Source organism: Ranitomeya imitator, chromosome 1 (genome assembly GCF_032444005.1).
Source record: "Ranitomeya imitator isolate aRanImi1 chromosome 1, aRanImi1.pri, whole genome shotgun sequence".
Taxonomy (NCBI): Eukaryota; Metazoa; Chordata; class Amphibia; order Anura; family Dendrobatidae; genus Ranitomeya; species Ranitomeya imitator.
The window spans coordinates 454,083,672-454,108,688 of record NC_091282.1 but is presented as its reverse complement, the minus strand read 5'-3'; the positions used below and the strand labels follow the sequence as shown (position 1 = coordinate 454,108,688).

At 43.1% G+C, this 25,017-nt stretch overlaps 1 protein-coding gene across 36 annotated transcripts in view; it reads left to right on the top strand.

Moving 5' to 3' along the window:
* Positions 1-25,017, top strand: part of PTPRD (protein tyrosine phosphatase receptor type D) — an 878,514-nt gene that overhangs the window by 717,450 nt on the left and 136,047 nt on the right. For 16 of the 36 annotated variants that reach the window (XM_069764541.1, XM_069764753.1, XM_069764744.1 and 13 more), the window contains 3 exons: positions 2,082-2,291; positions 17,183-17,343; positions 22,387-22,401. In XM_069764541.1, coding sequence (XP_069620642.1) covers positions 2,082-2,291; positions 17,183-17,343; positions 22,387-22,401 — 386 coding nt within the window. The remainder of the gene's footprint in view (positions 1-2,081; positions 2,292-17,182; positions 17,344-22,386; positions 22,402-25,017) is intronic. The other 20 variants (XM_069764762.1, XM_069764727.1, XM_069764699.1 and 17 more) reach the window with 2 other exon arrangements.

The following is a 25,017-nucleotide window of genomic DNA, read 5'->3' as shown; positions in this document are numbered from 1 at the left end:
AATGCATAAGACTGTAATACTTACACAGCAACAATTAGAAGCATGCATATAATTGAGGACCATTGTAAGCTTAAGACTTAGCTGTAACCTTGAAATATTGTAGCACAGAGCAAAGTTTCAAAGGATAAAAGAAGGGGTGACATTGAACTTTCTTCACATTACATTGCCTGGCTGTGTGGAGCTGGTTGCCATAACAAAGTGCCATTTTAATCATCCTGTACTTTGTGGTGCGTTAATGTGTGTAATAGTTTGATAAAGAACATTTATTAATTCAGAATTTTTTGGGTCAGAATGGGTTTGCTTCCCACTTTGTACCAGTATAATGAAGAGTTGAGGCCTCATTGTAGAATTAATGGTGGAGGAAATAAGATATGCATTGACTGGAAAATGAAAATGATTCCTGATAAAGGACCAAAGACCTTCATATATCTCCCAGAACTGCATTCACCACATGAAACGTTTTGTGAAAGGGGAAAATATGCTTCTAAATAAGCTGTTCTTTTTTTTTTGCTCCTCCGTCGTTGTCTTCAATAGTGTTCTGAGTTATGTGGCCTTTCATTTCACTGTTTTCATCATGGAAATCCGCTCATTGTGGCTGATTTACCTAGAGACCAATTCTGTGACCCTCTATTAGCCTCTCCAGCACTTACATTTCAATGCATTATTGATATGATGGCGGGGAATAATCATTAAACTAATTTAAATATATTGTTAAAAAGATAATGTCTGCAAATGGTCGCGTGAAGGGTTCTAGAAAGCACTAAAATATTTGCAAGTAGATTGAATTTTAGTGCATATTCCATTGCTGCAGCGGGCCACACGTATTCCATCCTCCCGTAAAAGATATACAACTATGACAAGGCAGCTGTGTGCTTCCGCGCCGTTGTATCTTTCTCGCTTATTGGCGTTGTTTCCCACACAAACAGCCCTCTGACCAATGTTATTCAGTTACAAAAAATTGGCCTGCACTCTATAATAATGCGGGGTGCTGGTGTAACGGACCAAAGGTCCAATATCCGTAGACAAAGATTCACTGCACATCCTTAGTGGAATATCTTTCAGACATTAACAGTTTATTCAATATGCACAAAATCAATCAGATAGCATATATACACTGGAAAAATGATATGGGACACAGATTTCTAATGATTCGACCCCTCCCGGGTCTCACTTATAGGTCACTGAAGCTAGGTGCAGTATGGGAGCAGAACTTAAGGAAGGGATGTCCCTGCAGTATCCAGGGGCTAATAATCCCAGAAAATCAGTTGTGGTGGTATAGGATGCCTATTGTGTCTGTGGACCTTGTTTGCAGCGTGAATCAGCGGTGCTCCTGCACCTTGCCCCGGCACTAAGGCTGCATTCCGTGAAGGTGGCTCTTATGTTTATTATCCCTAAGAACGCTGAAATAATGACACTTATAAATTTCCCACCATACCTCTATTGAGTCAGGGAGGTATGTTTTCACCCCCTGACTCAACCGCCTCGCAGCCGTCCATCATCCCCCGTCTTGCCTTCGGGTACTACCTCTCTTTGTCTAACGTGTAGCGGAGACCCCAGATCCCACTCCGCAGTGTGTTATGACATATTCACACTGCGGGGCTGGAAATCTGTCGCCTGTGCAGTGGAGCGGGTCACTGTGCTCTATTGAAGATAGTGCCGATGTCTTGCGAGATTTGTGAAGTCTCGCGAGACTTCAGCCCTATCTTCAATGGAACACTATGTGACACCTAGCAAGTATGCAAGGCAAACTAACAACCTAGCTCAGGCAACTATGCTATATATAGTCAGTTAGTAACCCTCTCCAGAGAAGAGAATCTCACCAGATTTGGACCTCACTCTGGTAAGATGATAGTAAGACCTGTGTCACTGTAATAGTAAGGGAAATCATCTGATTTGCTGATGACATAGATTTATACATTGCCAAGAAAGAGATCAGAAGCACGTAAAACGTAAAGGCCTTAATGTAAAATAAGAGACCACTCTTAACTGGAAGCTAATGTAGATTTTACCTTCACCATTTATAGAGCGATTACTATATAAATACAAGTTTAGAAAAAACAACATTTTATCTTTCCTTTCAGCTCTTGAAGGATATTTCAAGGAAGCGAAGAAGTATTCGATTTAGGAGGGAAGTTGAATCCAAACCTTACATTGCAGCTCACTTTGATGTTCTTCCAACGGAGTTTACACTGGGAGATCAGAAAAATTATGGTGGCTTTGAGAACAAGCAACTGCAAAATGGACAAGAATATGTGTTCTTTGTTCTTGCGATAATCGAGCACACTGAACTGGTGAGTAGGATCAAGGCTATGCTGAATTATTGATGTTAATGAAATAAATCTTGGGGTGATACATCAAATAGTAAGCCAAGTCTGAATTAGAATTTTTGAAAAACTGGAAATAGTTTAGTAACTAATGTACTTAATTTTTGATACTGTAACCATTTGATTAGTTTATTAAATCATATCAGATGTACGCATGCTCCGGAGCAGCTGGCATTCACAAAACGTCATATAGCCAGTGACTCACAGCGGCTCCAGAGCATACGCACATCTGTCATGAATCTGGGGCTGTACACCCAGTGTCAGGGCACGTACCCGGGGAGCCGATGGGCAGCGTGCATGCTCGGGATTTGTTAGGTGGTTGCCATGACGTTGAGCCAGTCATAACAATCACAATGCGGTGGGTGTAAATAATTAAAACAGGACCCTCAGTGACCGTGACTGAACCATTACAAAGCGCCAATCCGGAACATTACAAAGCACCACCCCTATTACTGAAACAAACGGTATGTGATGCAATCACCTAAGGATAAAAATTGTTTTTATAAGACATATACTGGGACCTTTTCTTAGGGAAAAACATGTTAATGGTGCATATTGCATCACTAACAACACATTGGGGGCAGTTTAATACACAAAAATGACATGACCGGTTCCCTTTAACTCTTAGTGGTGCTTAAAGGGTGTCTGTCACCAGGTCTTTGCCACCTTATCTGATGGACTGCATAATGTAGAGACAGAGGCATGTATCACTTACTGGGTTGTGTGGTTTTAGAAAATTGTTTAATCGTTCCACTAATCATTAGTGGACTACTTGGCCAGGTAGTCCAATCACGCTCCCATTATTACTGGTTGGCAGCATTCTGGACAGTATACACAGAAAATTAGAAATCAGTGGTAGCCAAAAACTGGTGTCAGATTCCTTTTAAAAAATCTAATTACCATATATACTTGAGTATAAGCTGACCCGATTATAAGCCGTCCCCTAATTTTGCCACAAAAAACTGGGAAAACTTAATGACTCGGGTATAAGCCTAGGGTGGAAAATGCAGCAGCTACCGGTAAATGTCAAAAGTAAAAATAGATACCAATAAAAGTAAAATTAATTGAGACATCAGTAGGTTAAGTGTTTTTGAATATCCATATTGAATCAGGAACCCCATATAATGCTCCATAAAGTTTATGATGGCCCCATAAGATGCTCCATATTAAAATATGCCCCATGTAATCCTGCATAAAGGTTAATAATGGCCCCATAAGATGCTCCATAGACACATTTGCCCAATATAGTGCTGCACAAACCTTGATTATGGCCCTTTAAGATGCTCCATACAGACACTTGCCCCATATAGTGCTCCACAAACGTTAATTATGGCCCCATAAGATGCTCCATAAAGATATTTGCCTCATATAGTGCTGCACAACTGCTGATTATGGCCCCACAAGATGCTCCATAAAGATATTTGCGCCATATAATGCTGCACAAACGTTGATTATGGCCCCATAAGAAGCTCCATAAAGATATTTGCGCCATATAGTGCTGCACAAATGTTGATTATGGCCCCATAAGATGCTCCATAAAGATATTTGCCCCATATAATGCTGCACAAACGTTGATTATGGCCCCATAAGAAGCTCCATAAAGATATTTGCGCCATATAGTGCTGCACAAATGTTGATTATGGCCCCACAAGATGCTCCATAAAGATATTTGCGCCATATAATGCTGCACAAACGTTGATTATGGCCCCATAAGAAGCTCCATAAAGATATTTGCGCCATATAGTGCTGCACAAATGTTGATTATGGCCCCATAAGATGCTCCATAAAGATATTTGCCCCATATAGTGCTGCACAAATGTTGATTATGGCCCCATAAGATGCTCCATACAGACACTTGCCGCATATAATGCTCCACAAACGTTAATTATAGCCCCATAAGATGCTCCATAAAGATATTTGCGCCATATAGTGCTGCACAAACGTTGATTATGGCCCCATAAGATGTTCCATAAAGATATTTGTGCATATAGTGCTGCACAAACGTTGATTATGCCCCATAAGATGCTCCATACAGACACTTGCCCCATTTGCTGTTGCTGCAATAAAAAAATCACATACTCGCCTCTTTCGCTCCGGCACTTTCAATATTCACCTGACTTTGTTCCAGGCGCCGCTCCATCTTCAGTGTCTTCTGCACTGATGTTCAGTCAGAGGGCGTGCACTAACCACGTCATCGCGCCCTCTGACCTGAGCATCACTGCAGAAGATGCTGAAGACAGACCGGCGCCCGGAACAAGGAGCAGGTAAATATCGCGCAGCGCTCCCCCTCCCCATATACTCACCTGCTCCTGGCGCGGTGCAGTCCCTGCTTCCTCGGCGTCGCAGCTACTTCCTGTATTGAGCGGTCACCGTTACCGCTCATTACAGTAATGAATATGCGGCTCCACCCTTATGGGAGGTGGAGCCGCATATTCATTACTGTAATGACCGGTACCATGTGACCGCTCACTTCAGGAAGAAGCTGGGGAGCCAGGGACTGCGCCAGGAACAGGTAAGTATAATTAGACAACCCCCAGCCGCTCCCCCGCCCCTGCCAACCCCAGGGTATGACTCGAGTATAAGCTGAGAGGAGGACTTTCAGCCTAAAAAAATGAGCTGAAAATCTCAGCTTGTACTCGAGTATATATGGTAATAGCGTATATCATTGCAGTTTTTGATCATTTGTGCTCTCAAACAGTAAAGCGAAATGTGATCAAAAAGTTTCAGAAACATACAGGAGGATACTTACATGAGGATCCATACAGGAGGACCATCGATAATCTCTTCTGGCAACTCCGCCCTTTCTTCCTACATTGCGCACCTTCAGTAGTAAAAATACCCTATTCATGGGAAACTGCATAGCTAAGTGTAGGCTTGGAAAAGGCCCCAATGGGCTATTAAATCACATTTTCTATTTTTTTTCTTAAGTGGTGTGCTGTCTTCCTTTTTCACTACCCTAAGTGTACTTTCAGTGATATATCCTTTATTTTATGCCCATGTCTTGCACGAGGGACAGTTTACCTGTGATAAGTATTCACACGTCATTATACCAAGACAATTGACGTTGGGAAAGCATCCAACCTTGCTTTTTTACCAACTTAAAAATGAAATAAGAAATAAGTAAAAATAGGGTAATAAAAATTTTATATTAGAAAATGGTAATTGGTGTCTTCCCAAATAATCTCATTGTTATTACATTCACCGTGATATTTGTACGTATCTGGTCATTTCTGTGCCTTGTACATAATCTATCATTAGTTCCTCACATGCTCTCTGGATTAAAGCATGTGTTATTTCTAATTACTTGGGAAATGACTTGCATTAAGTTTCTAATTCTCCCCCTTGTAGTACCATGACTATAATTAGCAATTTATTGAATAATATCTGATACCGCTTGACTCCTGCTAGAGTGAAAAGTGGTAGCAATTTCTGCATTTCCTGTTCAGAGATGCCCCACAATTGATAGACCTTCCTCTCGGAGATTATTACAGAAAGTACTGAGGCATGAACTTTCCAGCAGTTATATATTTTAAAATGCCTGTGGAAAATGAAAGGTTCCTGCTTTGTCTGGGGATTGCATGAATAAATAGCTTTTACTGCAAACATCATTACAGCCCCATGATAAGGGGCATGCACAGAACGTTATATTCTGCCAATTTATAGCTAATATATAAGCAAATTACAGCTTTCTGGGAAAAAAATGACTGTTTATTACAATCTAATTTATTGGAGCAAAACACAGATATTTGATTTGACCTTTTTTTATTAGCATATAATGTACGGTAAACAGCATTTATTCGAAATTTCATCTGTTAGAAATCATCAGCATATCCAGTTGTAATGAGCTGTTACTTTAATGACATGTATGCAAATACAATGTATATACAGCTGCGTCTTATTGAGCACCGAATAGTAAGGATGACAGAAAATAAGTAATATCTTGAAAGTGTTGGGGTGTTGTAAAATGTCCTTCAGGATACCTATCGCTAAGAATGTGGTTATGACACAGGTTCATCACCTTTCTAGATCAATTACGGTATACATTATCCATCACAAGATTTTGTAGGATCAACATTACCATATCATCTACTATATAATTGTCTAAGGGTCACTTCCGTCTGTCTGTCTGTCCCGGAAATCCCGCATCGCTGATTGATTGAATCAGTGACTGGCACAGTCCGGCCGAGAATTAGTCCCTCCATACTTCCGTCCAGTCAGTGCCCGGCACCCGCTCCATACTCCCCTCCAGTCAGCACTCAGACAGGGTAAATGACAGCGTTAACGGACCGCTTTTTGCCGCGGCTAACGCACTTCGCACTATGCAGCATCAATAGTAAAAAGATCTAATGTTAAAAATAATAAAAAAAAATTAAAAATCATTATATACTCACCTTCTGTCGGCCCCCCGGATACAGTGCAGGCCTTTCTCGCTCCTCGCGACAGTCCAGTCCATGCATTGCAGTCTTGTGAGATGATGACGTCATCATCTCGCGAGACCGCAATGCACTCTTGGGAGTGTCGGGCACAGTCCGGCCGCAAACTGGCCGCTCCCTCCAATCGGCGACATTGGCGCGGGATTTAAACCCCGCTTCGCTTGATCGGTCGCGGTCAACAGACGCGACCAATCGGCGACATTGCCGCAGGATTTAAATCCTGCTTTGCTGATTGCTCACGGTCAGCCGGCGCGACCAATCGGCGACATTGGCGTGGGATTTTAATCCTGCTTCGCTGATTGGTCGCGGTCAGCCGGCGTGACCAATTGGCGACATTGGCGCAGGATTTAAATCACGCTTCGCTGATTGGTCGCGCCCAGCCGGCGCGACCAATCAGTGACATTGCTGCATGATTTAAATCCCGCTTCGCTGATTGCTCATGCCCAGCCGGCGCGACCAATCAGTGACATTGGCGCGGGATTAAAATCCAGTTTTGCTGATTGCTCGTGCCCAGCCGGCACGTCCAATCAGCAACATTGCCACGTGATTTAAATCCCGTTTTGCTGATTGCTCACGGTCAGCCGGCGGGACCAATCGGCAACATTGGCGTGGGATTTTAATCCTGCTTCGCTGATTGGTCGCGGTCAGCCGGCGTGACCAATTGGCGACATTGGCGCAGGATTTAAATCACGCTTCGCTGATTGGTCGCGCCCAGCCGGCGCGACCAATCAGTGACATTGCTGCATGATTTAAATCCCGCTTCGCTGATTGCTCATGCCCAGCCGGCGCGACCAATCAGCGACCGCTATGTCATCATCTTGCGAGACCGCAATGCACTCTTGGGACTGGAGCATCGTGAGAAGCATCGGTAAACGCCTCGGCTGGATCCGGGGATCGACGGAGGGTGAGTATATAACTATTTTTTATTTTAATTATTTTTTTAACAGGGATATGTTGCCCACATTGCTATATACTACGTGGGCTGTGTTAGATACTGCGTGGGCTGTGCTATATACTACATCTCTGTGCTGTATACTATGTGGGCTGTGCTATATACTACGTGGGTGGGCAATATACTACATCGCTGTGCTCTATACTGCATGGGCAGTGTTATATACTACGTCTCTGTGGTATATACTACGTGGCTGTGCAATATACTACGTGGCTGTGCAATATATTACGTGGCTGACCATATACTGTGTGTCTGTGCTATATACTACGTGTCTGTGCTATATACTATGTGGCCTGTGTTGTATACTGCATGGGTTGTGTTATATACTACGTCTCTGTGCTATATACTACGTGGCTGTGCAATATACTACGTGGCTGTGCAATATATTACGTGGCTGTGCTATATACTACGTGGCTGTGGTATATATTACGTGGCTGGGCAATATACTACATCGCTGTGCTATATACTATGTGGCCTGTGTTATATACTATGTGGCCTGTGTTATATACTGCATGGGCAGTGTTATATACTACGTCTCTGTGCTATATACTACGTGGCTGTGCAATATATTACGTGGCTGGGCAATATACTACATGTCTGTGCTATATACTACGTGGCTCGGCAATATACTACGTGGCTGAGCAATATACTATGTGGCTGGGCAATATACTACGTGGCTGGGCAATATACTACGTGGCTGAGCAATATATTATGTGGCTGAGCAATATATTACGTGGCTCGGCAATATACTACGTGGCTGAGCAATATACTATGTGGGCTGTGCTATATACTACGTGGCTGTGCAATAAACTATGTGGCTGGGCAATATACTATGTGGCTTCGCTAATTGCTCACGGCCGGCCAGCCGAATCCTGTGTGTAAATTGCATTATTGTGAAAACTTTGTAAATAAACTACATACATATTCTAGAATACCCGATACGTTAGAATCGGGCCACCATCTAGTATGAAATAAGCATCCAAACCTTTGTTAAATGCAGAAGTAGTATTTGGATTTACTACCTCTTATACTAGGGCATATCACAGTCTGACTGCTCTAACTAGAAAGAACTCTTTCCTGTTTAAATGTCAGAATCACCTTACCTCCACATTTAATTAATGTTCCGAATCCTTTGTAAAGCGCCCCTCCCATACACAATAGATAGCTCTCAGCTAAACAATGTTTCACCTGATTTTTCAGCCAGTAGCTATTGTACGGTGTTCATTTTAGGACATGGTCACAAATCAAAGTCAAACATCAGAAATACTCTGTCTGATATCTGATTCTGATACTTGACTCTGATACCTAACTCTGATACTTGACTCTGATACCTAACTCTGATACTTGACTCTGATACCTAACTCTGATACTTGACTCTGATACCTAACTCTGATACTTGACTCTGATACCTGTTGTGGATTCTGTTTTTGGGCTCCCTCTGGTGGTTACAGATGGTACTGGGTGACTTGTGTTCTCTGCGGTCTCTGGTGTCCACCTGTTCTATCAGGATATGGGAGTTTCCTATTTAACCTGGCTTTCTTGTCATTTCCTCGCCGGCGATCAATGTAATCAGTGTGACTTGTTACCTCTGCTTTCCGCTTTAGTAATCTTCAGGACAAGCTAAGTTTTTGATTTTCCTGTTCCATGTTTTGCTTTATTTTTGTTTTAGTCCAGCTTGCAGTTATGTGATTCCTTGTTGCTGGTTGCTCTAGTGGGCTGATATTACTCCTCATGTTCCATGAGTTGGCACATGAGTTCAGGTAATTTCAGGATGGTTTTTTGTAGGGTTTTTCGCTGACCGCGCAGTTCACTTTTGTATCCTCTGCTATCTAGTTTTAGCGGGCCTCATTTTGCTGAATCTGTTTTCATTACTACGTATGTGCTTTCCTCTCATTTCACCGTCATTACATGTGGGGGGCTGCTATTTCTGTGGGGTGTTTCTCTGGAGGCAAGAGAGGTCTTTGTTTCTTCTAATAGGGGAAGCTAGTCCTTCGGCTGGCGCGAGACGTCTAGAATCATCGTAGGCACGTTCCCCGGCTACTGCTAGTGTTGTGAATTAGGTTCAGGATCGCGGTCAGCTCAGTTTCCATCACCCTAGAGCTTGTTGTTTTTTGTGTGCTTGTCCTTTTGTGATCCCCTGCCATTGGGATCATGACAGTATCGCCGGCCAAAAAGTGGTAATCATATTGGCTGAAGTAGGAGGAAAAGTAGTCTGAGGAAGTTTTTTTTTTTTTTCTTCCCTCAGAGTTTGCTGCGTCTTACCTCCTCTTAATCCTTGAATGGCTCTGACCTCAGCTGTTTATCATGGACGTCCAGAGTTTGGCTTCCAGCCTGAATAATCTTGCTGCTAAGGTTCAAAATATACAAGATTTTGTTGTACATGCTCCTATGTCTGAACCTAGAATTCCTATCCCAGAGTTTTTTTCCGGAGATAGATCTAGTTTTCTGAATTTTAGGAACAATTGCAAGTTGTTTCTTTCTTTGAAATCTCGCTCCTCTGGAGACCCTGCTCAGCAAGTCAAGATTGTAATATCTTTCCTGCGGGGTGACCCTCAGAATTGGGCATTTGCATTGGCACCAGGGGATCCTGCGTTGCTCAATGTGGATGCGTTTTTTCTGGCATTGGGTTTGCTCTATGAGGAACCTAACCTAGAGATTCAGGCTGAAAAAGCTTTATTGGCTCTCTCTCAGGGGCAAGATGAAGCAGAATTATATTGTCAGAAATTTCGGAAATGGTCGGTGCTTACTCAGTGGAATGAGTGCGCCCTGGCTGCAAGATTCAGAGATGGCCTTTCTGAGGCCATTAAAGATGTTATGGTGGGGTTCCCTGCGCCTACAGGTCTGAATGAGTCTATGACTATGGCTATTCAGATTGATCGGCGTTTACGGGAGCGCAAACCTGTGCACCATTTGGCGGTGTCTTCTGAACAGGCACCTGAGACAATGCAATGTGATAGAATTCAGTCCAGAAGTGAACGGCAAAACTATAGGCGGAAAAATGGGTTGTGTTTTTATTGTGGTGATTCAGCTCATGTTATATCAGCATGCTCTAAACGCACAAAAAAGGTTGATAAGTCTGTTGCCATTAGTACTTTACAGTCTAAGTTCATTCTGTCTGTGACTCTGATTTGTTCATTATCAGCCATTTCCGTCGATGCCTATGTGGATTCAGGCGCTGCCCTGAGTCTTATGGATTGGTCATTTGTCAACCGCTGTGGGTTTAGTCTGGAGCCTCTGGAAGTCCCTATTCCTTTGAAAGGAATTGACTCTACACCTTTGGCTATGAATAAACCTCAGTACTGGACACAAGTGACCATGCGTATGACTCCCGTTCATCAGGAGGTGATTCGCTTCCTGGTACTGTATAATTTACATGATGTCTTAGTGCTTGGTCTGCCATGGTTACAAACTCATAACCCAGTCTTGGACTGGAAAACGATGTCTGTGTTAAGCTGGGGATGTCAGGGGGGGTTCATGATGATGCACCTCCGATTTCTATCGCTTCATCTACTCCTTCTGAGGTTCCTGTATTTTTGTCTGATTATCGGGATGTTTTTGAGGAGCCTAAGCTCAATTCGCTTCCTCCTCACAGGGATTGCGATTGTGCTATAGATTTGATTCCTGGCAGTAAATTTCCTAAAGGTTGTTTGTTCAATCTGTCAGTGCCAGAGCATACTGCTATCCGGGATTATGTTAAGGAGTCCTTGGAAAAGGGACATATCCGTCCATCTTCGTCTCCTTTGGGAGCAGGGTTTTTTTTCGTGGCCAAAAAAGATGGTTCCTTGAGGCCTTGTATAGATTACCGTCTTTTGAATAAGATTACGGTCAAATATCAGTATCCTTTGCCATTGTTGACTGATTTGTTCGCTCGCATTAAGGGGGCTAAATGGTTCACTAAGATTGATCTTCGGGGTGCGTATAATCTTGTGCGGATTAAGCAGGGTGATGAGTGGAAAACCGCATTTAATACGCCTGAGGGCCATTTTGAGTATTTGGTGATGCCTTTTGGACTTTCTAATGCTCCTTCTGTCTTCCAGTCCTTTATGCACGATATTTTCCGTGAATATCTGGATAAATTTATGATTGTGTATTTGGATGATGTTTTGGTTTTTTCTGATGACTGGGAGTCCCATGTTCAGCAGGTCAGGAAGGTGTTTCAGGTCCTGCGGGCCAATTCTTTGTTTGTAAAAGGTTCAAAGTGTCTCTTTGGAGTCCAGAAGATTTCTTTTTTGGGGTATATTTTTTCCCCTTCTACTATTGAGATGGATCCCGTCAAGGTTCAAGCTATTTGTGACTGGACGCAGCCTACATCTCTTAAGAGTCTACAGAAGTTCTTGGGCTTTGCTAATTTTTATCGTCGTTTCATAACTAATTTTTCTAGTGTTGTTAAGCCTTTGACAGATCTGACTAAGAAGGGTGCTGATGTTGCTGATTGGTCTCCTGCGGCTGTGGAGGCCTTTCAGGAACTTAAGCGCCGGTTTTCTTCTGCTCCTGTGTTGCGTCAGCCAGATGTTTCGCTTCCTTTTCAGGTTGAGGTTGATGCTTCTGAGATTGGAGCGGGGGCGGTTTTGTCACAGAGAAGCTCCGATTGCTCGGTGATGAAGCCATGTGCGTTCTTTTCTAGAAAGTTTTCGCCCACTGAGCGGAATTATGATGTTGGTAATCGGGAGCTTTTGGCCATGAAGTGGGCATTTGAGGAGTGGCGTCATTGGCTTGAGGGTGCTAGACATCGTGTGGTGGTCTTGACTGATCACAAAAATCTGATTTACCTTGAGTCTGCCAAGCGTCTGAATCCTAGACAGGCTCGTTGGTCACTGTTTTTCTCCCGTTTCGATTTTGTGGTTTCATACCTGCCAGGTTCAAAGAATGTGAAGGCGGATGCTCTTTCTAGGAGTTTTGTGCCTGATTCCCCTGGAAATTCTGAGCCCACTGGTATCCTTAGGGATGGGGTGATTTTGTCGGCTGTCTTCCCAGACTTGCGACGTGCTTTGCAGGAGTTTCAGGCGGATAAACCTGATCGTTGTCCGCCTGAAAGACTGTTTGTTCCGGATAATTGGACCAGTAGAGTCATCTCCGAGGTCCATTCTTCTGCATTGGCAGGTCATCCTGGAATATTTGGTACTAGAGACTTGGTGGCCAGGTCTTTTTGGTGGCCTTCCTTGTCGAGGGATGTGCGTTCTTTTGTGCAGTCTTGTGAAGTTTGCGCTCGGGCTAAGCCTTGCTGTTCTCGGGCCAGTGGATTGTTGTCACCTTTGCCTATCCCGAAGAGGCCTTGGACGCACATTTCCATGGACTTTATTTCGGATCTCCCTGTCTCTCAAAAAATGTCCGTCATCTGGGTTGTGTGTGACCGCTTTTCTAAGATGGTTCATCTGGTACCCTTGCCTAAGTTACCTTCCTCCTCTGAGTTGGTCCCTCTGTTTTTTCAGAACGTGGTTCGTTTGCATGGGATTCCTGAGAACATTGTTTCTGACAGGGGATCCCAGTTTGTGTCTAGATTTTGGCGGACGTTCTGTGCTAAGATGGGCATTGATTTGTCCTTTTCGTCTGCATTCCATCCTCAGACGAATGGCCAGACGGAACAAACTAATCAGACCTTGGAAACTTATTTAAGGTGTTTTGTTTCTGCTGATCAAGATGACTGGGTTACCTTTTTGCCGCTTGCCGAATTTGCCCTTAATAATCGGGCTAGTTCTGCTACCTTGGTTTCTCCTTTCTTTTGTAATTCGGGGTTTCATCCTCGTTTTTCCTCTGGTCAGGTGGAGCCTTCTGATTGTCCTGGAGTGGACATGGTGGTGGATAGGTTGCATCAGATTTGGAGTCATGTGGTGGACAATTTGAAGTTGTCCCAGGAGCGGGCTCAGCAGTTTGCTAATCGCCGTCGCCGCGTGGGTCCTCGACTTCGAGTTGGGGACTTGGTGTGGTTGTCTTCTCGTTTTGTTCCTATGAAGGTCTCTTCTCCTAAGTTCAAGCCTCGGTTCATCGGTCCCTATAGGATCTTGGAAATTCTTAACCCTGTGTCGTTTCGTTTGGATCTCCCGGCATCGTTTGCTATTCATAATGTGTTCCATCGGTCGTTGTTGCGGAAGTATGAGGTACCTGTTGTTCCTTCGCTTGAGCCTCCTGCTCCGGTGCTGGTGGAGGGAGAATTGGAGTATGTTGTGGAGAAGATCTTGGATTCTCGTGTTTCCAGACGGAAACTTCAGTATTTGGTCAAGTGGAAGGGTTATGGTCAGGAGGATAATTCTTGGGTGGTTGCCTCTGATGTTCATGCTGCTGATTTGGTCCGTGCATTTCATAGGGCTCATCCTGGTCGCCCTGGTGGTTCTCGTGAGGGTTCGGTGACCCCTCCTCAAGGGGGGGGTACTGTTGTGGATTCTGTTTTTGGGCTCCCTCTGGTGGTTACAGATGGTACTGGGTGACTTGTGTTCTCTGCGGTCTCTGGTGTCCACCTGTTCTATCAGGATATGGGAGTTTCCTATTTAACCTGGCTTTCTTGTCATTTCCTCGCCGGCGATCAATGTAATCAGTGTGTCTTGTTACCTCTGCTTTCCGCTTTAGTAATCTTCAGGACAAGCTAAGTTTTTGATTTTCCTGTTCCATGTTTTGCTTTATTTTTGTTTTAGTCCAGCTTGCAGTTATGTGATTCCTTGTTGCTGGTTGCTCTAGTGGGCTGATATTACTCCTCATGTTCCATGAGTTGGCACATGAGTTCAGGTAATTTCAGGATGGTTTTTTGTAGGGTTTTTCGCTGACCGCGCAGTTCACTTTTGTATCCTCTGCTATCTAGTTTTAGCGGGCCTCATTTTGCTGAATCTGTTTTCATTACTACGTATGTGCTTTCCTCTCATTTCACCGTCATTACATGTGGGGGGCTGCTATTTCTGTGGGGTGTTTCTCTGGAGGCAAGAGAGGTCTTTGTTTCTTCTAATAGGGGAAGCTAGTCCTTCGGCTGGCGCGAGACGTCTAGAATCATCGTAGGCACGTTCCCCGGCTACTGCTAGTGTTGTGAATTAGGTTCAGGATCGCGGTCAGCTCAGTTTCCATCACCCTAGAGCTTGTTCTGTTTTTTGTGTGTTTGTCCTTTTGTGATCCCCTGCCATTGGGATCATGACAGATACCTTACTCTGATACTTGACTCTGATACCTTACTCTGATACCTGACTCTGATACCTGACTCTGATACCTGACTCTGATACTTTACTCTGATTCTTGACTCTGATACCTTACTCTGATGCATTACTCTGATACTTGACTCTGATACCTAACTCTGATACTTGGCTCTGGTGCCTTACTCTGATACCTTACTCTGATACTTGACTCTGATACCGAACTCTGATACTTGACATTTACACTGGATGGACGTGCTGGATATTCCCTTTTCCTTTCTTCTACTTCAGCTGAAATCACCAGCAGGTACTGCACCCACCAGTTACATTCATTTGCAACAGCTTACAGATGCATATCTCGGCTTGTCAAGCTCCTAACTTTTCCTCTCCCCCCTCCTCTTTTCTTGAATGTATCAGAGTCAAGTATCAGAGTCAAGTATCAGAGTCAAGTATCAGAGTCAAGTATCAGAGTCAAGTATCAGAGTAAGGTATCAGAGTCAAGTATCAGAGTCAAGTATCAGAGTCAAGTATCAGAGTAAGGTATCAGAGTCAAGTATCAGAGTTAGGTATCAGAGTCAAGTTTCAGAGTAAGGTATCAGAGTCAAGTATCAGAGTTAGGTATCAGAGTCAAGCATCAGAGTCAAGCATCAGAGTCAGGTATCAGAGTCAGGTATCAGAGTCAGGTATCAGAGTTAGGTATCAGAGTCAAGTATCAGAATCAGATATCACACAGAGTATTTCTGATGTTTGACTTTGATTTGTGACCATATCCTAAAATGAACACCGTACCATTACTCATGACTCATCCATACAAAGGAGCATCAAGCTCTGGCAATCATTTTGTTTTTAGTAGAAAGCCGCTTACAAACTTCTCTTGCGGCTGCTTATCTCAACAAGAACAAAAGGATCATTAGTCCGATTTCCTACATGCTGGATCCTTGTCTTCCTGACATCATCTGTTGGGGAAGAGTTGAAAGGCACACATATACATAAGACTAATAACTGATTTCCCTTATGTTTTTTGGTTCACCCAACGTAAGTCTGATGTATTTGGTGGTTGTTCAGTTCTTTGATGGAACAAATCATGTACCAACTTGTATTGACCATACATATAAATGAGCTCCACTCCCCTTAGGGACCCTTTTACTAAGCTGAACGTGCCCAATTTGTCTTATCATTATAAAAAAAGACCTCCCCTCCATTTAATAAAATCTTTTTTTAGAAAATGGAGCCTAGGGCTTCTTTTACACTTACAGGGTTTTTTGCAGCCCGTTATTGCGGGCCTTTTTTGCTGGCAAATTTTCAAGGTCTGCCGCAATATCGGACCGCAAAAAGCTTGCAGATCGCCGTTTTCCAGCTTCCCAATACTATAGCAAAAGTATTGTGAAAAAACCGGCGGTCCGCAAACCTGGAAGTGACGGCACACTGCAAAAACAACCTTCCGTTGTTTTTGCGGCCCCATTGATTTACAATGGGGGCTGTGTCCGTAAGCTGTGAAAAATATCGAGCAGGCTCGATACTTTTTCATGGCCATAAATATGGCCCTCACGGTCATATGGCGCACGGCATGCCGTGCAATTATTGCGGCCCATTTTTGCGGCCCCATAGAAATGTATTGGGGCCGCAAAAACGGGCCGAAAATATGCAGAAAGTGTAAAACCAGCCTAAACCTGAATCCCATGAGAAAAAGATGTGGTCACTAACACAGGTTTAGACTAGCCACAGGAGACTTGGTAAATTCTCCAGTAGGCCTCTGCAGGATTGCCCACCCACCCTTCAATTAGAGCAGCAGTGGGCATATTTCATTCATAATGCACAGATAAAGGTCGTATTTCATTATTCATTTGACAAACAAGACATTATATAGAAACAGGTACATTTGGGAATGGGGGTAACACATGTGTTTGCATGTAGCTAAACAATAAAACACAAAAGTCAACGTTACTGGTGGGCTCTTGGCACCTCAGATCGACACCGTGTGCAAATTATTAATATTTTTTTTATTTTGTTTGTTTTAGTAATAATAATTAATAATAGATTATTACAGTTTAAAGGACACTGCATTTAGTTGTTCATCTGTTATTCCATCTTATATTGTTTATCACTGATATTTATCATCCCCTAAATCAAAGGGCTGTCCCTACACATTGTAGGCTGGACAGCATCATGCAAGCATCTACTAAAAGCATGCCAGCAAATATGATACACTCTTATTATGGGATGATTTTTATTTTCTTGTAAATTCTTACGTATCCTTCTCCCGTTGCTTGTTGAAGTTTGGCACAGATGCCTTGTTTCGTCAATGCTTGATCTAACATGATAAGCTTTGCACACATTTCTAATCCCAGCTCTCTTTATATACAGACAATGTATGCCACAAGCCCTTATTCAGATCCAGTGGTGTCAATGGAGCTTGATCCACAACCAATGACAGATGAAGAAGAAGGCTTGATTTGGGTGGTTGGCCCGGTTCTGGCTGTTGTGTTCATCATCTGTATTGTAATAGCAATCCTTCTGTATAAAAGGTAAGTGGACTTTGGAAACATAACACATAATGCTGGTATAATGAATGATACGTTGATAAAATACAATCATGCTGTCCTATAATAATTAAAGAATCTGTAAATTTTGCCAAGAAACTATTATACAGATTTCTAGTTGAAAGCATTAATAGGACACCACAGTGGCCAACTACATGCTTGATTTTGTTTAGCACCCCAAGTACCTGTCAAGCATCTACATCTTTTTGGTAATGGTTTGTCACATTAATGTTATTCATATCCTTACTCCTATTATGTTATATGGAAATACAGCTAAAGTTTACCTAATGTGCTATAATATATGACAGGTTACGAAATTCATTCCATTCTATGCAAGAAAGGCCAATGTCAAGTATAGACCTTGACATGTGTATGATACCCCCCTGACATGTGTATGCAACACATATAAATGATTTGGGGTGTGAAATCCTGCTGACACATTCCCTTTAATTTCAAATAAAATAATAGCATTCTGTAATGCTGTAGATAAGCCCCGATGTATGCTGAAAGATGAGAAAAAGAGGTTATATTATACTCACCCAGGGGCGGTTCCGGTATGGTCCGATCCGATGGGCGTCGCGGTCCGGAGCCTCCCATCTTCATAGGATGACGTCCTCTTCTTATGTTCACACTGCGGCTCCGGCGCAGGCCTACTTTTTCTGCCCTGTTGAGGGCAGAGCAAAGTACAGCAGTGCGCAGGCGCCGGGCAAGGTCAGAGAGGTCCGGCGCCTGCGCACTTCAGTACTTTGCTCTGCCCTCAACTTGGCAGACAAAGTACACCTGCATCGGAGCCGCAGCGTGAAGACAAGAAGAGGACGTCATCCTATGAAGATAGGAGGCCCCAGACCACGACGCCCATCGGACCGGACCGCAGCGGGACCACCCATTGTTGAGTATAATCTAACCTCTTTTTCTCATCTTTCAGGTAACATTTTGTGGCTTATCTACAGCATTCTGTAATGCTGTAGATAAGCCCCTGATGCTGGTGGGCTTAGCTGAACTTCCATTTTGGGGGTGACAGGTTCCCTTTAATTAAGAATTTAAGACATTTACTGTATATCTGAATATACAGCAGTCAGCCGTCAAACACTGATAAGGGGAGAATTGAGAAGTGAGAGGAGCACTACTTGGTAAATACAATGGACTGACTATATGCGTGCACTGTATTCCTTGATACCGCTAATGAGCCAAACAGCACAATATGTAGACATCATATAGGGCAGCATAGACTTATGCAGACCCCGTTTCAGCCTAATTTCATGCTCTATTTCTGTATTTTCTTTATTGCATGTACTTTATTTGTCCTTTAGTGATGAGCTAGTGTGCTTGGGTATGGTTCCATCCGATCACGCTCGTGTCCTAATCGAGTATTTTCGGCATGCTCGAAAAAATGCTCGAGTCGCAACCACTGCATGTGTCGCGGCTGTTTGACAGCAGCCACATCACATGCAGGGATTGAATAACAAACAGGAAATCTCCGCATGTGTTGCTGCTCTCAAACAGCCGAGAGACATGCAGCAGTGGCGACTTGAACATTTTTTTTTCGAGCATGCCGAAAATACTCGATTACGACATGAGCATGATCGAATAACACCTTTTCTGAGCACGCTCGCTCATCACTATTGTCCTTGTCCCTCGTTTACATCACCACCTGTTTGGATTACATCATTACCGTATATCTTCTGTATTAATGTATAAGTGTAACTTCTCTTTGAGAATAAAATGAACTGTAGACAAACCTCTCATACGTTCTAAAAAAAAAGAAACTGTGACCAGTTTTTTTTGCTGGTCCCTCTGAGAGAAGCATAACTTAGGATCAGAGATCCTGATTGCAGAGGTGTGTCACTCATTGGGCTTTTTGCTATAGTTTTGATAAATCCTGTTTTATCTGTTGCAGTTCTGCTCTTTCAGACACTGTATGAGCTTCTGCTAAGCAGTTTAATAGCTATAAAGTTGAAAGAAGACACAAGTCCATCCTATTCAACATATAACTGAACATATAGATCCAGAGGAAAGCAAAAATTCCGTAAGGCAGATGCTATTTACCAAAATTGGGGGGAAAATTCCTTCCCGAATCCAAAAATGGCTATCAGACTACTTCACAGGCTCAATATCTCATCATAGAATTGACTACCCGCAACTTGTAATATTAGATTCTTTTCTAGAAAGGCTTCCAGACTTTCCTTAAACCAAATTTTCATGTTGAACTGCAAATTGCCTCTTCAGAGAAAAAGAGGATTAAACTCTATAGCGCCACCTGTTGGAAGTAGCGATCCTACAAGTCACAATCAACCCTTTAATGAGTCTTGCAATATGACTTAGGATAAGAGCCAAATCAGTATCTCAATTCGCAGACATGGTATTTCAGGCTGACTTGTAGGATCGCTACTGCCAATAGGTGGCGCTGTAGAGTTCAAGTCCTCTTTTTCTCTGAAGAGGCAATTTGCATATTAAATTTCCCAGAGGAGCATTGCACAGCGAATAAGCCTCCTTACCTTGCAAGCCGGAGCTGGTATGTCACTCTCCACAAGGAGAAACCTTACTTCATGTTGAACTGGGCACTCAATGTAATAGTGGCTGTAGAGAGAAGAGGAATAAAGCATTTTCTTTTTTCTTTTCTTAAAGGGCCTCTGTCACCCCCCTCCAGCCGTTATAAACTAAAAGAGTCACCTTGTGCAGCAGTAATGCTGCATTCTAACAAGGTGGTTCTTTTAGTTTTTGGTGCAGTTATTGCCAAAATAAAGCGTTTTATAATTTCGCCAAAATACCTTTCTTTAGACAGGGAGGCAGGTCTTAACCCCCCCTGCTTGAAACCCCACACTGTTGTCACTCAAATCTTCAGGGGCGCCGGGCGCCGCCCCCTCTGTGCTGTTTTTCCATGAAATCCGGCGCCTGCGCTGTGTAGTACTGGCTGGTGCAGGCGCAGTGAGCTCTGCCAGTCTGACCTCAGATGCAGGCTTGCTGACTGCGCCTGTGCGGTCGCCCACCTTGGAAATCCCAGCCCCACAGTGTATTATGCATTATGCACAGTGCGGGGCTGGGATTCACAGACGGGGCGGCCGCACAGGCGCAGTCAGCAAGCCTGCATCTGAGGTCAGACGGGCAGAGCTCACTGCGCCTGCACCAGCCAGTACTACACAGCGCAGGCGCCGGATTTCATGGGAAAACAGCACGGAGGGGGCGGCGCCCGATGCCCCTGAAGATTTGAGTGACGGCAGTGTGGCATTTCCAGCAGGGGGGTTAAGACCTGCCTCCCTGTCTAAAGAAAGGTATTTTGGCGAATTTATAAAAAGCTTTATTTTGGGAATAAATGCACCAAAAACTAAAAGAGCCACCGTGTTAGAATGCAGCATTACTGCTGCACAAGGTAGCTCTTTTAGTTTATAACGGCTGGAGGGGGTGACAGAGGCCCTTTAAATTTCGACTTGCGGAGATATTAGCAATAAAAGTATTTTTATAGCTAATAAGTTAACTGTTTTTAATTCACAATTTGTGTTATTAGATGTTTTGGGGGGATGTACTTCTCCCTTCATGAGTTTCCCAATAATAATCAGGCAGCAACATAGGAAAAAGAGAACACCCCCACAAAAGCTTAGCTCAGGTTTCTCGGTGTGTGAGATGTTATGATACAGCTCTGATCTCCTGGTCTAAGCTCCTCCATGAGTCAATGCTTAGCATTTGACCACTGTTTGAATACAGGTACCACATATTCTTTGTACCACCTCTGCCACTGTGGAATCTTTGAATAGTTCTCGATATTCATGAACTCTGTCTACCCACTCCCGTAAACTGTGTTACAGTTTTCTGCCTGGGCAACTGGTGACCAGAAAGCTGTCAACCAAAGGTGCAGTTGGGTAAAGCTAAGCTCAAGAATACATGTAGAACTGCAGTAAATAAATCGGTAATGTTATCGAAGATACAGCAATAAGCCTAGTAAGTGATACACTGCTGGAATCAAAGTCTCTGTCCCTATTGTATGATGTCTTCAGATTGGGAAGCATAAACCTAATGACAGATTCCCTATAAAAATCTGAATCCCACTATTTTGCTACTGCAGTCCATTCTATTGGTTCATGCCAAGCATTAAATTAGTTATCTGGGACTAATTCACTTTTTTTTTACAAAAGGCCTAAGGACTAACAGGGAGGTAGAGCAACTACCTGCCTGTTATTTCTTCAGCCCATAGGAAAAATATCAGTTAGTTCCGGAAACCCCCTTTGATTCTGATCCCCCAATGCTCACTACATAGAGGAGAATGGTCTGAACTCTGCAACATCAATGAGCCGCCCTTGCTACATCTGAATAACGTGAATAAATTGCATGTTGCGGCTATATAGTTAACAGAAGTTGATCTTCTCAGCATTGTACTTACAATATTATAGCAAGTATTTAATGAGTAACCGTCGTTTTAATTTTTATGTCATAAATCAATAGTAAAAATGAAAATAAGACACCGTGTAATATATTTTATCATAGAAATCTGCTTCTTTCTCCTTCTGGACTGATCGTTCACTCTCAGTGCATTGGTAAAATCTGTATTCAGCGAGCACAAATGTTCTCATTACTAATCTAGAAGATGGAAGTTTGCATTTTTAACATTTTGTGAATAGGAGTAGAGGTAGGAGCTGGATTCAGATATTCTGTTGCATGTTCTCCTGAAACGAAAGTCACGGTTCTCCATAGAAGTTTATGAACACCAACTTCTCATCTCAGTCAGTGGGGAAGTTTGTATTCACCGCATGCATATTTTACCGGTGAATTGAGAATATTCAGAATGAAAGATCAGACCGGGAGGAGAAGGAAGCGGATTTCTATAATAATATGTATTTCAAGGTTTCTTATTTTCATGTGTACTATTGATTAGTGAAAAATAAAAAAGGAGGGTTACTCAACAAGCACGTATGCGGTAGGAAGAGGTTTTTGGAAAATCCTGTCTGGATGAACAGTACCATGCTTGTCATAATTAAGAACCATTGTGACCTATTTAAAATAACTTTACATTTTTTTTGTTGCTGCGTTAAAATGGAGTAGTAAGCCGGACAGGTGAGAACTGAGACAATATTGAGTATATCTGCTTAAATTCACATTGAAGGCCAAGAAATAGAGTCTTCAAATAAATGTTTGTGTTTATGAATTGTTCTTCACCAAAGAATAATAATTTCCCTTACTAGTGGTTGAAGGCTATGGGCACTCAATGAGAACACAGGGTCAGGAAATTTAGCTGAGTACCCCACTGCTTAACGGGAGATTAAAAATTGCAAGAATAAATAGATTTACTCATGTAAAAATTGCAAAAAACGTAAACAATGTCAAAAGATATACAACATATCAAAACGTGCTATTATCAGCTACATACAAAGACAACCAAAGGACACATACAGGATATACAAATAGTATAGCAGCAAAATGCAAAACGGTAAACAAGCATTATATTCTGCTTCCATAACTTTCCTTTCATCCAAAAAAGTAAGCCTTCTTACTGTACACTTCTGCAGCTCAGTTGCTCTGATGACGTTAAACACCGCCGATCGGCTGCACGATTGCTGCCCGGCGGTTGTTTAGTAGCCCGTTTAGAGAAGCCAACTGCAGTAACGATGCGAAAATACGATCAGCATGTGTGCATAGGCATTGTTGTTCTCGGCAGCATGTGCCATGTTTACCGAAGATGATGTGCTGTCCAGAACAATGATTTTTACCTAGCTTAAAGGGAACCTGTCACCTGAATTTGGCGGGACTGGTTTTGGGTCATATGGGCGGAGTTTTTGGGTGTTTGATTCACCCTTTCCTTACCTGCTGGCTGCATGCTGGCTGCAATATTGGATTGAAGTTCATTCTCTGTCCTCCGTAGTACACACCTGCGCAAAGTAATCTTACCTTGCACAGGCGTGTACTATGGAGGACAGAGAATGAACTTCAATCCAATATTTCGGCCAGCATGCAGCAAGCTGGTAAGGAAAGGGTGAATCAAACACCCGAAAACTCCGCCCATATGACCCAAAACTGGTCCCGCCAAATTCAGGTGACAGGTTCCCTTTAAAACGTTTTTCACCTGACTCATGAGTGTTTTGTCTGCAGCTTGTTTACCATGCAAGATTTTTGGGCAACCATCGCTCTTAGGGATACTCGTTTTCAATAATTGTGCTGTGTAAATGCACCCTTTGTGTGTGTGCTTTAGATGATCTTTGCCTAAGCAGCCGCCTGCTCTTATGAGTCAGCGAAAATCGGATTTTTATGGCAAGCTAAATAAAACAATAAGGCAATGAACGAGTGTTTGGCAAGCTATCGCCAGCATCTTTTCACAAGCCGATAATCAGGAACAAGTGCTCGTATTTCTTCGTTTGCCGATTGTTGGCTTGTCTAACTGTACCATTACTCCCACATGGGCTAATGAGAATATAATGCTTCTCCCTTCCTAATTAAACTCTTTTAGCTATAGTTTTACAATTATACTCCACACATTGCTACTGGAGGCTCTGGAAAAAAAATGAGGCATTCAGCACTTTTGCACATTCAGTAGCGGTGTCATAAGTATGACAATGCGATTAATCCCATTTAGTGGCGCTAACCCAGTATACAAATTAATGTGGAGAATAAGATCCGACATATGGACATAGTTATTACATATGTATGCAGTGTATGGCAGTGGATGGATAGGGGTAACGTTTTCAGAAAATCCAGCACTCCATAAAATCAGTTTCTTTATTTCAAAAAGGAATATATCGCTGCCAGTTGCGCCAACAATAGGCACGTTTGTGTCACTTGTATGATAAGTGCTCTTGATTCCTCTTGAGACTATGGAACTCTCTGCCGTATGATGTTGTAATGAGTGATTCATTACTTAAATTTAAGAGGGGACTGGATACATTTCTGGAAAAATATAATGTTACAGGGTATATACACTAGATTCCTTGATAGGGCGTTGATCCAGGGAACTAGTCTGATTGCCGTATGTGGAGTCGGGAAGGAATTTTTTTCCCCAAGGTGGAGCTTACTCTTTGCCACATGGGTTTTTTTTGCCTTCCTCTGGATCAACATGTTAGGGCAAGTTAGGTTAGGCTATGGGTTGAACTAGATGGACTTAAAGTCTTCCTTCAACCTTAATAACTATGTAACTATGGCTCCAAGTCAAGCACAAATCTCAAAAAATCCGGCACCCCATAAAATCAATTTCTTTATTTGAACAATTTTAAATTTGTACATGTCATTCATGTTTTGAGCATTTTACAGCCCATAAAGGGAACCTGTCACCCCCAAAATCGAAGGTGAGCTAAGCCCACCGGTATCAGGGGCTTATCTACAGCATTCTGTAATGCTGTAGATAAGCCCCCTATATATCCTGAAAGATGAGAAAAAGAGGTTAGATTATACTCACCCAGGGGCGGTCCGATCCGATGGGCATCGCAGTCCGGGGCCTCCCATCTTCATAGGATGACGTCTTCTTCTTGTCTTCATGCTGCGGCTCTGGTGCAGGCGTACTTTGTCTGCCCTGTTGAGGGCAGAGCAAAGTACTGCAATACGCAGGTGTCGGGCCTCTCTGACCTTTCCCGGGGCCTGCGCACTGCAGTACTTTGCTCTGCCCTCAACAGGGCAGACAAAGTATGCCTGCGCCGGAGCCGCAGTGTGAAGACAAGAAAAGAACGTCATCGTAAGAAGATGGAA